This window comes from Marasmius oreades, chromosome 7 (genome assembly GCF_018924745.1).
Source record: "Marasmius oreades isolate 03SP1 chromosome 7, whole genome shotgun sequence".
Taxonomy (NCBI): Eukaryota; Fungi; Basidiomycota; class Agaricomycetes; order Agaricales; family Marasmiaceae; genus Marasmius; species Marasmius oreades.
Genome location: NC_057329.1, coordinates 3689480 through 3703217, shown reverse-complemented (window position 1 = coordinate 3703217; position 13738 = coordinate 3689480). Strand labels below are relative to the sequence as shown.

The 13738-nt window shown below is 44.7% G+C and overlaps 2 protein-coding genes across 2 annotated transcripts; one reads left to right on the top strand and one right to left on the bottom strand.

Annotated features, from left to right (window-relative positions):
• The first annotated feature begins 768 nt into the window (after nucleotides 1-768).
• Nucleotides 769-3384, top strand: E1B28_011916 (uncharacterized protein). The gene is made up of 14 exons (XM_043156974.1): nucleotides 769-958; nucleotides 1016-1113; nucleotides 1163-1298; nucleotides 1359-1456; nucleotides 1508-1604; nucleotides 1655-1727; nucleotides 1786-2042; nucleotides 2107-2173; nucleotides 2237-2423; nucleotides 2490-2656; nucleotides 2714-2829; nucleotides 2899-2923; nucleotides 2979-2990; nucleotides 3053-3384. The coding sequence occupies exons 1-14, from the start codon at nucleotides 826-828 to the stop codon at nucleotides 3225-3227; spliced, it is 1641 nt and encodes a 546-aa protein (XP_043006789.1). The 5' UTR covers nucleotides 769-825; the 3' UTR covers nucleotides 3228-3384.
• A 7051-nt stretch (nucleotides 3385-10435) lies between these two features.
• On the bottom strand, nucleotides 10436-11698 carry E1B28_011915 (uncharacterized protein; the record flags this gene model as incomplete). The annotated part of the gene is made up of 6 exons (XM_043156973.1): nucleotides 10436-10731; nucleotides 10781-10947; nucleotides 11001-11081; nucleotides 11137-11220; nucleotides 11279-11317; nucleotides 11397-11698. 6 exons carry the CDS (start codon nucleotides 11696-11698, stop codon nucleotides 10436-10438), a joined length of 969 nt encoding a protein of 322 aa, XP_043006788.1.
• Nucleotides 11699-13738: the final 2040 nt, after the last annotated feature.

Sequence of the window (13738 nt, the reverse complement as noted above, 5' to 3'; positions counted from 1 at the left end):
ACGTGCTATCAGCCCCCTTGAGTCTATCTTCAAGTTCCTTCAATCGTAGTGGTCCTTAGATCTTCGTGATCCAGTATTCCTACTGTTCATCCTAAGGGTAACGATATTCCTTAATCTTCTACCTCGTCTCCCCCGCAACTCTCGACAAACTTTGAGGCTGCAAATGGTATTGTTCTTATTATTACGGCCAAGAAGTTATTCGATTTCAAAGACTAACGAAATAATTTAGTACACGGCCCGGGATCCATATGACATTTGGCGACTGTCGCGCGACTGCCGTTCGGATGACAGCCTGAATACCGGTTGAAAGATCTATCAGAGATCAGACGGAGGGTCTTTTGTCATGTTAGTCTAGGTATTTAACTGGTGTCCCCTGCTACCTAGTTCACTGAAATCGAGCGAGGGTGTCTGCATTGTATACACGAAAGCCATGCTCTCTGCTCTTATGACTCGGATCTCGTTGAACTTGAACTTCCGTTATGTTGATAAGAACGAACTGGCCCTGCGATCATAAGTCAACTGAAAATAACGAGGAAGGTTTGGCGGTCAATATTCTCATCTGGAGGATCCTGTGAGATACTCACCATAATATTCTGCAAGTCAACCACCAGCTTGAACAGCGAGTCGTGGATACTACGAGTCAGAACATGGACAGTCTCGAACAGTATGTGGTCATAAGTGATGACACAACGTAGCTGGAACGGCCCGAGAAATTTCGTCATTCATTAATCATCTAATTGATTTTGATTTTTACATAAGGCAGTGTCACTTGCCTTACAACTTTCAACCTGCTCGGAATTTCCAGTCCTAAATCCCACCATCATCATGTTCGTACTCAAGCGAGTCGATTTGGCTGTTACAGCTCTCTCCTTCTTTCTTTTCCTCTCATTTTACCTGGTCAAGCGGCGAAGTACTCTCAGGATTCTCAGAGGTCCATCTGCTTCATCATATCTGTTAGGTACGCTTTAACCATCTGGCTTGTGGATGAAACATTCTTTCTGACTTTTGCTGTTAGGTCTGGAACACTATTTACGAGTGGAAAATATCGTCACCGTTTTATTCAAATGGTCGAAGGAGTATGGGACGGCGTATAGATTTCCAGGTTGCTTTGGGGTGCGTGGTTCTGTGTCGTTCGCTTACCAGAGCTTGATTATGGAAAAAGCAAAAAATCCTGGTCATTTCGGATCCACGAGCAATACATCGTGTCCTCCAAGAATCTGTTCTAGACTATCCTGAAGCCGCGGACATCAAAAGAATCTTCGAGATGATTTTTGGGAGAGGTGTGCTTTGGGCTTCAGGCGAGCGTTGCCACACGGTGTATACGTACAGCTGATAATTGATTCAATCCTAATTTTTAGGCGAAGATCACAAACGACACCGAAGGGTTTTGAGTCCTGCTTTCTCAATCAATCATATGCGGCAATTTCTCCCGTTGTTCCAGAGTCATGTGAACCACGTATGTATAATTTGAATCCCAATATAACGTAGCGACTGACGGGCTTTATAGCTCTCGGAGAAATGGAATCAAGCTCTTCAAGGTAAAGGTCGAACCATCGACATCATACCATGGTTTCATAAGGTCACCCTCGATGTCATCGGTGAAAGTGGGTATTTGGTCCCACTTGCCACCGGTAGTTTTATAATCCACCGACAGGCGCGTTCAATTATCACTTTGATGCAATCGATAACAAACCAAACGAGCTCACGCAAACACTGTACGACCTCGAGTGTGTAACTTCTGATCCCTATCGACTTGTTCATTTCCTAAAATGAGAACGAGTTCAGGAAACTCGGGGTGGACCCGGTTCCAGGCATGACATTAGTCGCAGCCGTACCACGATACGTCCCAGATGCTGTCGCAGCCTGGCAAGCGAAAAACTTCCCAGTTAACGGGGAGAAGATTGCCAAACGGTACTTGGAATTATCTAACCAGAAGGCCAGAGAAGTGATGAAGGAAGCTGGGTTGGATTTGAATGGGGATGGTGAAACTGATGATGTGCCGATTGGGACAGGAACGGAAAAGGACGTTTTGAGTGTACTTGGTGGGTCTGATCCTAGTCTCGGGCTTTATGCTTTTTAACGGATTTGATGTTCATCGGAGTGTAGTTCGTGCAAACAGGGCAGAAGATCCCAGAAAGCGGTTGAGTGAGGGTGAGATGTTGGCTCAGATGTCGTGAGTATTTGTTGTCTTCCTTTTCTCGTTGTCCAGGAACTCATACCAGATATCTCGGGATAGTACTCTCATTCAAGCGGGCCACCATACCACTGGTTATACTCTTTCATGGATCCTTTACGAACTTGCCGCTCATCCGGAAGATCAAGCGAAGGTCTACGAAGAGATTAGGCACATCCGCGAGACGAATTCCGAGGGTCTTACCAGCTCAGATTACGATTCGATGACTCATTTGACTTTGGTTCTCAAGGTACGTTCTCACCCGTGGCCTGGGTCATGACGGGGCGAGGAATGGCCTGACTTGAAGTAATAACAGGAAGCCCTCCGTCTTCATCCCGTTGTACCCACGCTGGAAAGGGAAGCTATGAAGAACGATGTCCTCCTTCTGGACTTCCCTGTTGTATCTAAAGATGGTAAGACGGTTGATGCGATACCGGTTAGGAATGGCCAGCGGATCAAGGTTGACATATCGAGTTATAACAGGTCAGTTCGTATTACCTTGGCGGGATACTCTAACCCAACTTTTGTAACCTTTTCAAGGTTAGAGAGTGTATGGGGAGAAGATGCCAACTCCTGGAACCCGAAACGATTCGCCACAGATTCTGAAGGCAAGACTCAGACTCAAGTCGGCCTGTTTGCCAACATCTTGACATTCAGTCAGTAGCTTTCCGGATCTTTTTTACTCTTTGGAAACGTCATTGATTCTAGCTTTTGTCGCATTGTAGGTGGCGGCCCGAAGGGATGCATTGGGTAAGTCTTGCACTATCTCGGATTCTCGGTTTCATGTTGATAAATCACTCGGTAGTTGGCGATTCGCGTACGTTTACTTCTCTTTGTTTATCAGCTTTTTAAATGCACTAACATCGTTACCCCCTTAAGTGTGATGGAAATGCAAGCCATCATTGCCGGTTTGCTCGAACGATACGAGTTCTCAATACCGGCATATGTAGAGATCGAAGCAGGAAATCCTGGTTTGGTTGTTCCAAATGTTAAGGGGAAGGAAACGGAGGGCGCGCAGCTTCCGTTGAAAGTGACTCCAAGGGCTTCGGTTTGAGTGACTGAAGGGATTTTCTGGGATATGAATGTAAGGAATCGTCGCTGGTTGAAAAGATCTATTATGATTGGACGAGTCATTTCTGCATTATTATATTTAACCAATGTTCTCTAGCTTACTGAAATCAAGCGGGCTGCGGACAGCATATATGAGGGCCACCAGAAGTTCCAGTGATTTTCACTGAGCGATTACCAGATCACTTACCGTGTCACTTAATACATGCCCTATATATGAAGGCCCAACAGACCATGTAGTGGTATTACAATGAAGTCGGGTACCCTGACTTGTCATAATGAATGCAAGGTTTTTCCTTGGGCCTACAAGACTATATATTTCATTATAATGCTCTGTTAATAGATTGCGAGCTTTTCGCTGAGGGAAAAATCCGTTCATTAATAACTGGGGCCCGAACGTTGCCTCCATTACTGTTTAGGGCTGCTCACCGTGCCGTCGACGGTAAACGGCCGTCGGTAGCAAGTCAGTAACGGTCCCGGGCCGTAATAAATTGCCCGCCGAACGGGTACTTGGAGCATGGCCTCGGAACGGCACGGTATGATTAACGGCAAATAACGGCCGTCAACGGTTATACGGTCGGCAAGGCCCTTATGTACTAATTTTTTCCTTTTTAACTCGATTTATTTTGCATGCATTCAACTTATAATAATACTAGTAAACAGCTCCTTTTTAGTGGTTGGCTCTAAATTGGGACTGTAGCTCTCTAATCAGTCCAAAAGTAGGTAATATTGTCAATCTGTGTCAGATTATGATCTGAAAGTTCTCATTTGAGCATAAATAGCAACAAAAGTAGCTTAAAATAATAAAAATATATGATGTGTACCATATGGAGACTGTTCCTACCTGCCACGGTCGCCGCATTGGGTGGTTTCTATGCCTTAGTGCCTGATTAGCGCCGATACAACCGTGGAGTCCGTCAACGGCCGTTTATTACCGTTTTTACAGGCCTGGCAACGGTACACGGCCGTCCCGTGCACGGCACTACTTAATTCCTCAAATTTCCTTGACGTGACGGTCCCGGCGAGCAGCCCTATTACTGTTGGGCCCGATTTTTCAATGTTTTTCGCTCCGTGAAAAATTTGTCTATTAATAATAACTGGCGGCTGAACGTTGCCTTCATTAATGTTGGATCTCGATTTTTCAATCTCAATTTCCTTGCCACATGAAAAATCTCATAATTAATGGGCATCAATTTTCCCCATTAATGTCGGCGGTCCCATATGTCCGGGTGGCTCATGGGCCCACGCCGGGTGCGCTCGGTGACTACTCCGAATAATTCAGGCTCGGAATCTGGATATGTTATATTTGATATGTCAAAATTTTCGATGCTCAGTGCAGTCATCCGTAATCCTACACAAAATAAGTAGCTAATAGACTCCATATTTCGAGACTGTACTCAAGTATTGACCATGATATTGTGTTATACGACATTGAAAACATATCTAGGACTACTGACCTTTGACTGACCTTCTTTGAGGCTTGCTGATACCTGTCTGATATGAGGGAGAAATTAATCATGGTTGGTGCATATACAGAGATAAATGACAAAGAAGGGAGTGGGAGCATCAAGAACTTATGTTGGAATATCTTGAACATATCTATTATGCTTTTCCATTGGCATTGAGAGGTTCAGAATGATATTCACTGGTTAGAGACAGACAGCATGTTGCTCATACAGCTATTCATAAAGTGGTTCTGGTCAAAAGTGATGAGGACATTGGGGAGCTTGAGAGATGGGTAAATATTGTTATAGAATCATGATTGAGATCCGGACTTTTGGCGCACATGGCCTGATTTTTTCAAAATCAAATGGGACAAGCCAGTTTTTTATCTAAGGGAAGGACTAGGTTCTACGACGTCAGAGGTCGCGTAACTAGGCAGGAGAGTGAGTTTGGCATCTCCTATGAATTTTTCTTTCATTCCCGATGTGCATGTGTAAACCAGTTAACACCAGGCCGGAATTCCAACGCTACTGATCAGTACATATGCGGACGAGGGGCGCAATAGGATGCGGCAAGACGACGTATAAAATACAAGAGAAGGCCAGTCTACTTGTAGTAAGTTGGCTAATATACTGCTAGACATAAATCAAAAAGTAAACCAAAGGAGCACTGTAGATACTAGATACAGTGTATTGTAATGATGACTCTAAATTAAACCAACAGAAATATACATAAAGGTGACCACGGGAATTTGTAAATATATTATAAAAAGGAATATATTTGTTTTTCGTATGTTAGAAAATTCAAAACATACCGAAAATCCATGAAATAGACGGCTGCGGCACTATGGGTACCGGGCAAGGGGTGTTCAGTTCACTAAAGCTGTACATGACGTTGTTTTATAGCTGTAAAGTCTCTTAATCCCCCCCCCCCCCCCCCCCCCGCCTTCCACCTACCAAAAAAGGAAGGTTGTTCGCATCACATGCTTCAACCCAACCCAGCCCACTCGGTATTTCATATATTTTGCCAGCTCATCAATGGTGCCAGTCCACCAAACACTGCCATTCATCATTGCTCTACATGTACCAGTATAGCTTAGTTGCAATTCAATACCTTCAATAACTGGTAAGTGTTATATATAGGCATCACAATTATATTACAAACCAGCACACAGTTCTGTGCAGTGAGGGCAGCCCATGTGACATCCTCACAAACCATATATGGCAAGTATGTATGACATCTTCAGTAATTACACCCTTAAGACACCCAAAACCATCAATTTTGGTCTGAAAGGCACAAAGCACACAGCTAAAGCTTAGTTTGAAGCTTACTGCTGACATTTTAGAGGCAGTATATGCTGCTGCATTTTATAACTTTAAGGGCACAAAACCCCCCACCCCCCCCCCAAGGTTGTGTCCTGGGCTGACCCATTGCACACCTCTTGGTACCGGGTATCATAAATATCTTCAGGCATCATGGACCATTAATACAAGGAAGCATAGGAAATTATTAATGGGATGGGGAGCCACCTAGATTTTTAATGAAGGGAGGGTGGGCATTATTACTGGAATTCTATGGGATGACATTATAACATCTCGGGGTACTGGTACAAGCGTTTATTATAATAACCTTACATGGACTCCTCGAAGGCCAGGATGTCTGCTATAATACTTCTAACAGAATGAGAAAGGTGCAACCAGCGAGTTGGGAGGCGATGACGCTCCTCCAGTTCGAGCGACCTTCAACTAACTCGTATAACCCAGATCCGCCATGGTACTAACCTTATACACTGGAGGTTATGCGAGCGTGATAGCCCAGGGTTCGATTCCCTGGAGTCGAATGTCGAATTGGTAAATTTTGTATGTAACCTGCCCTAGGAGCACATATTGATAATTTGTCTACTTTTTGTGCTACCTACCTATCCCTCCCGAAACCTCGGACATTGACCTCACTGACCGAGTCCATGTCATGACCGATAATCCTGAAACAGCCTCTGCTGCGAGTTGCCAGTAACGCTGTCACCCTTGGAACTGGCATTGGAGTTGACACGGATGATGATGAGTGTTGGAGTGATTCCCTAACTGGACCAATGGGGCATATATATTTTCAAGTGACAGAGGTAAGTGACATTCACTTACCTGTCACTTACCTCTAGTTCAGCGACAAGTAATTACAGCTAAGTGACAGCTAAGTGATGGTAAGTGATTGGTCAGTGATGTTCAGTGATGGTGTGGGCTAGGTGGCTATGCAAATACACAGCCACACTATCGGTCTACACTGTGCCCTCTTGCTGTACAATCCGTGGCGAGCAAGCTGCAGTATCCTGGCATGGCTCAATTGCGGATTGATACAGACACAGTCAACGGTGATCCAATAGCAGCAAAAGGACCCGAGCAGTCCCCTCAATCCACAAAATCAATAGTATTTAAAGGATTAGAATTTAGAATTTATTGACTATTTATCAGATCTGATGAGTGCTGTTTGGATGACCACGGACCTTATTTCTTTATAAGTAGCAGTAACCGACATTTGAGGGAGGGTAAGTGTGCTTAAGTGAAGGTATATGATGCTTAAGTGAGGGTAAGTGACTATGTAAGTGACTATGTAAGTCATGTGTAAATGAAAGTAAGTGATGACTTAAGTGGAGGTAAGTGACTAGGTAAGTGGAGGTAAGTGACAGGTAAGCGAAAGTAAGTGACAGGTAAGTGACAGGTAAATAAAATTAAGCGACAAGTAAGTGACAGGTAAGTGACGGTTAAGTAATAGTAAGTGATAGTAAGTGACAGGTAAGTGAGAGACCGAGAAGTTATTGGCGAATTACCTTCATCTATGGCAACCGCACATCTGCTGGCCTGAGTCCCAGCAACGGCGACACTCTCCTTACATTGATGCTCGAAAAAATGATGTAAATACCTTGTTTCTGACAGCTTAGACTTGGACTAGACCCCCGGCATTGGGCGTGTAATGCTCCAGTGTTCTATTACTACATTTATTGGGGTACAGTACAGGTGGCAGTGTTCTTTGGTGACAGGCAGGTTTGGTGGCAGTGTCAAGTGTACAAAGTTCAGTGACAGGTAAGTGACAAGTAAGTGATCGCTCAGTTGACACTGAAAATACATGGTCACTTACCCATCACTCAACCTGTCACTCGAATTTGTTGTGGCCCTCGAAAAGTTGTTCTTTTATGAGATTTCCAACGATGAATACGACTAGGGCGAGGAGGTATAGGAGGCCAGACTCCAGTCTATGGAGGTTTTGATGAAGAAATCCACTGTCAATAACCTTGGACGTCATTGAAAACCCACAATATAGCTGCAACAGTGTTGAGCCTCGAGTGGTTGCGATTCCCATCCAAAACATTCTTGCAGGCTACCCACCATATTTTACCAGCTTGAGTTGAATTTGATGAAACAATTAGCTGACATTACCACCACAAATCAGGGAATATGCACCAAGAACACTTGTAAGCATTAAATTGATCAATGGACTGGACCCCAAAAACACATTAGAAACATATTGTGGGAGACTGGGTCCCGGAGTCTGAGACAATGTCAGTGTTGTCACCTGTCGTTGGAACCTTGTTTCCGTAATTATTGACGAAACCAGTGCGCCAACTACAGTGGTAGAGAATCCCTCATGGGGCATCGTCAATCCCAAGTATGCAAGGGGTTGGGTCACTTATGATCAATGATTATGCAGAAAATGATACAAAACACGATGTATGGTTTCTGTTTCTCTTGATATCCGATTATGACGAAGCACCTGAATAGCTGCGAGATAATTTAATTTTTATTAGTCTTATGGGTCAGCACTCCAGGTCCACTGCTTTAAGGATGTTACATACCAGCGTAATATCAATGATTGACCTAGTCAGGGTCAATTCAGTTCTAAATTCAAGCTCCGGGTGATTTTGAGGAACCGAAAAAACTTACACTATGACAAACAATATAGCGAATCGACACATCCTGCAAAGTGATCTGTGTCAGAGAACGATTTTTAGAGGGCTAAATGTACTGTAAATCCAGCGCAATTATGAAGAGCCTCATCGGAAAGCCTGGTCCTCCCGAGGTAACCGTAAAATACACAATGGCCATCTGAATAACTTCAAATGATAGACTCAGCGGTACACTGACGGTGTACAAGGTGAATAGGACTGAAATCTGGTGAAAACGCCTTGTGCCGGATGGTGATCGCGTTTTCATCAGAAGTAACAAAGTGCGGAAGAGGGGAATGTAGAGGCCGTATAGTAAGAGGTGGACCTGGAGTGAGCAGGAGTTATCGTAAAACCCGATTGAATAGAAAGTGGTACTTATGGCTGTAACTATAAAATCACTCACCACCCACACTTAGTGTTCTCATCAGTTCGGGCTAGCGCTGGTTTGAAACTGAACTGTGAACCGAATCGCCGAAAAAACCAAATATAGAACGGTTTTCCGAAAAACCCTGTTTTCGAACCACGCAACCCAGTGGGTCACTTGTACCTATTAGTCACAAGAAATGTCACATCAGAGCACCATCATGCTCACATCAAAATAATGCTATTTGCCATCATTGTCACATAAAGTAGTCAAAAAGTTTAATATATTTTTCTGGGGAAAATTTACTCAGGAACCAAAGTTTCACCGGTTTGGGTCAGATTTTCGGCCCGAACCGTGTCCCTAAATGGTTCCTGCCGACCCATCAAAGCCCAAACTGGTACAAACCGCGCCGAACCGAACCGAATGCGCCGACAATAACACTACGGGCCACACTCCGAATATTTTTTCTTCCTCACGCTGCAGGAGGTCAAGTTCGGGTACAGGGGACATTTGAGGAAGGGGAGGGCTACAAGCAAGGAAGGGTTTTATATTTATTCAGTCTTTTTGCTGGGGATGTATGGCAGATCAGACTTTCCTGGGAAGAATCGTTGACAGGAACAATTGTATCCGAAAGAGAGTTGAATCTGAAGTTATAGTATAAATAATGCCACCAATTCTTGTCCTTATACCAACTTCTGGTTAAACTATGAGCGTAAATCCGGCCCTGCAATCTAGAGCTTTGCTATATTGAGTCCAAGTAAGTGAGCCAAGCCCAAGTCCTTCCGAGTAAAGTGAGGCTTAAAATTTGGGTTTGCGGCACATGGTGACTTGGATATCGAGGAGCAATAAGACAGCTGCCCATCATTTATCCGAGTCAATCAGCCAATATCACAAGTGGGAAATTTCGTACCTATTGAATATTAAATATTAAATGTTCGAGCCATGAACGTGGTGATGGAGCGGCGGAAGCGCTATATATCCAGATGAATGGAGGGAAGAAAAAGGGATGGGAAACTTCAAAGTTAAGAGCACAGTCAACGCCTTATTCAGTTAACTTTCCAGGGAGGTGCACCTTCACAAAATATTTGCTCTTTGATTCTCTCTTGCCACTTCACGACTTACTGTAAGGTTAACAAGTCCAGTACTCTTTTGAACTGTATCGATGGAATACGAGTGGGGGAGTTCACATGATCGTAGATGCATTTTCGCACGGCGTGCAAAGGACGTTCTTGTGCGATTCTCAGCATCTTCGTGGAAGCTTAGCTACATATCACACTTGGTGCAAGTGTGAGTTGTTGGACGTAATTAAGCAATTGAACTTGACACTGAGAGCACAAGGACGGATGTCAAAATTAGACGCGGGCCCGGCCACACCTCGGGCCGCTCAGTCAGTCGCACAACTTACTGACTTAGTCAATATTGAATAGAATTCAAACTTTTTTGATATTAACGGCTATGTACCAGAGCTGTAATCGGGTGGTGCCATCCCTGCCTCCACAGTCGCTAGTCTCTGTGTTAGAACTTCCATCTGACGACGAAGCACTTGTACGACGTCATCTTCGTCGTTAATACCATCGGGAACAGCGGGCCTACCTCTCGAGTCCGACTCTCGAGATGATTGCTCATAGGCATCTAACTCACGATCCAAGTGTTCCCGTTGTGCAATCATCTGCATTCTTTGTTCCGTAATATTCATGTAAGGTGCATCGGAACCGGAAGATGACGTCGTGTCCAAATAAGAGGTCGGATCTGTATGATCGTGTGAATACCGGATGTTGGAGCTCCAATGATAGCTCACCAAGGTTATATTTCAGCTTTTTCCTCCGTCGTTTCAAACTGAAAAACAGAAGGGTAGCGGCCACAAGCGCGACAAGTACGCCCAATACCCCACCAACAATAGCACCGGGATTTGACTTGTGAGGTTGTGAATTCTCTGGCTGAGATGGAAAGATAGACGACGAGGGGCTACAGACGTTCAATTTAGAAAGGATAAAGCTGAATGGGCGAGACAACCTCACGAAGTTGTGAGAGGAATACTCGGTGCGGACGTTGACGTCGGATTCTCCATACTTAGGGTGTTCGAGCTCGCCCCGGTAGTACTGAAAGTTAGTCAACAAAGATCTCCTTTAAATACGTGACACACGACCTCCTTACGATGTAGCCGATGTGGGATTGGCGTTAGCAGCTGCTCTGATAGTCGCTAACACCGTCCCACTCGCAGTAAAGAAGGGTTTCTCTCTAGAAAGAGAATCGTAGGTTAGCTCTGGTGACTCAAATAGTGTTAGGAGTGGTATACCCAAGGGACTGCCGTCCCACTGCTACAATCAAAAATGACCTACGTGCCAAAAACATCGCTAATCAGTTCTCTCTCTCTCTATTCTCGACGGAAGTTGAGCGAATAGTGAATTGCTCACGTTGCGTTGGAAAATGTCAATGCGGTAGACCCGTTCCTTGATCGGATAAGTTCGCGCTCGGCGAGGGGGCCGAGAAATTCCACTGGTCGGGAACGAAAATTAGCAGCTGCAGTCGTCCTGGAACCGACATCGTTGTGGTGATGCTTGAAATCTTGATTCGGGCTACCAGTGATCGGAATTGCCTTGAGGTCAATGTTGAGTGGAGAGTCGTCGTCGGTGCGAAACCAAGTGAATGTTTGGGTCTGGTTGACAGAGACGGTGAGAGGAAGAGCTGGCTCAATATGAAGCGCTGAGGTGGACATCAACACAAATATGAAAGCATATCTGAGTGAACGCCCGTAAGTAAAACAATGATAAAATAACTGCCAGGTTTAGGCGTTTCCTACACTGTTATTCCATTCCACCACATTACGGGAGTAGTTTGAGCTCTTGGTTAGGATATAAGAGTGGGTTGTCGTTTACGGTCGACAAAAAATGTATATATTCCGCGCATTTGCAAGCAGTGCACACTTGATCCCATTTCTGTGTTCTTTGATTGATCCCTGTCTGGTTCAGAGTTCAAGTAGGTCGGGGAAGCGAAAAGGTTGCTGCCCTTCAATCAACATCAGCGGATATAAATACCCAGTGAGCCGCTACCGTTCTTTATGAAAGTGACAACAACAGCTCACCTTCTCCCGTCTTTTGACCATCGACTATTGATTGATCCTTTGGACTCAACCGTCGATTTTGCTGAACGCGTGGGCCCGGCCGAGCTCCACATGTTTGTCAGGCAAGGATAGCTACAAGTGTTTCATTTGAGGCTATAACTGATTCTGTCAATGCTCACAGCACCCCGATGAATCTTTCGAAAGTTCATTATTTGGCAATGAAGATCATGAATAACTTCCAGGACGGCATCTTTGACACGGCAGAAGTAGTGCTCTCACGTGCGTGTCGGTTCGGTTCGGATGTTTACTAGATGTTTCCACGGGCTCAGTACATAAATGAATGCATTTTGATTAACTCACATCGCAACATCGCTCTCGAGCATCTTGAAACATCTTGAGAATATCTCAAAGCTTACATCTCATTTCTCAAAGAACACACACTCTTATTTGAAATATATCATAAATATCAATCTCAAGTCTCAATCTCTAAATCTCAATATCTCATTAATCAAGTCTCAATTTTTTAGTCACCGGACTTAGATGAGAGCAATGTCGCGAAATGCATGCAACGGCAGACAAGCTTTGCCACTCTGGCAGTTCCATTGTGGTTGGACAGCCTCAATTCATACCCTTGGGGCTGCTAAAAAACAACAGAACTGTTGGAGAGCTATAGTCTATAATACATAATATCACCCGAACCGATGAAACCTTGATGAAACCCGTTCTGCCTGACCTGATGGGAACATTAATGGCATAATCAGAAGGACAGGAAAGCTCACTGACACCATACATTCAAAGTTCGTTGCGACTCATCAGACTTCCGATGGATAAATTATACGGTTTACATCTTCGGTTATTGGGCACGTACGTTATATCATAGCTATCAATCAACGCTCATTTACTTTTATCTTCACTCTGTTGTCCCCGTCCCCTTCGGACTTCTCTCTCCAGCCCTTGTGTCTGCCTTCACGAATTCATCTGGTTCATTTGCTGGATTTCATTCGGTCTAGGGGATAGTGGATTTCTCGTCATACGCTCGTCGAACATGATATATAAGAACCCACTTGAGCCCCAGTAGAAGCCGTGTGTCTCGTCAAGATTGCGCACTGTCACCGACACCCTCCGAAGCAAAGTCAGAACCCACGAAAGTAAGGTATGGCGACGATGTCGTAGAGTAACGCCCTGTGCCTTACTCGGACCAAATGCAGCACACTATCAGTTTGCTATCATGTTGAAGGATGACTCGATGCAACGAAGAAGGCTGACAACTATCAGAATAAGTACTAGTCGCGTGATCACGGATGTACGGATATATACGTACATGCCCGTTACAGAACGGAAGTTTAGACCTTGAGTCACCAATGAGTCGCGGCAAATACACTATCTCTCCGGCGGGCCGACTGTCCGTTCGCCCGTTCCAGACCGCAAAACGCAATGCACAGGTGGACCGGCCCATTACCCTCCTTTGCCCTCGCAGAACGTAAACGAGTACGTTGTTTGAGTATACTTGCCCGGTCCGTTTAACAGCTAATCCCTTTTTGAATGGCGGTAATCGTGGCACTGGTTAGGGAAACACATACCAGCGTTATCCTTGTTGACACTATTATTGAAGCCTGCCCATTGTGTACTCCTGGTAGCGGGAAAAGTGAATGGATATCCTGCGTTTACCGCTGGAGATGTACCGGAGTGATCAAT

Bases quoted from the DNA above. Each gene is read 5' to 3' on its own strand.
- E1B28_011916 (XM_043156974.1), top strand. From the start codon at position 826: ATGTTCGTACTCAAGCGAGTCGATTTGGCTGTTACAGCTCTCTCCTTC. The intron at 959-1,015 runs GTACGCTTTAAC...TTTTGCTGTTAG, and splicing joins TGCTTCATCATATCTGTTAG to GTCTGGAACACTATTTACGA. The intron at 2,657-2,713 runs GTCAGTTCGTAT...AACCTTTTCAAG, and splicing joins GACATATCGAGTTATAACAG to GTTAGAGAGTGTATGGGGAG.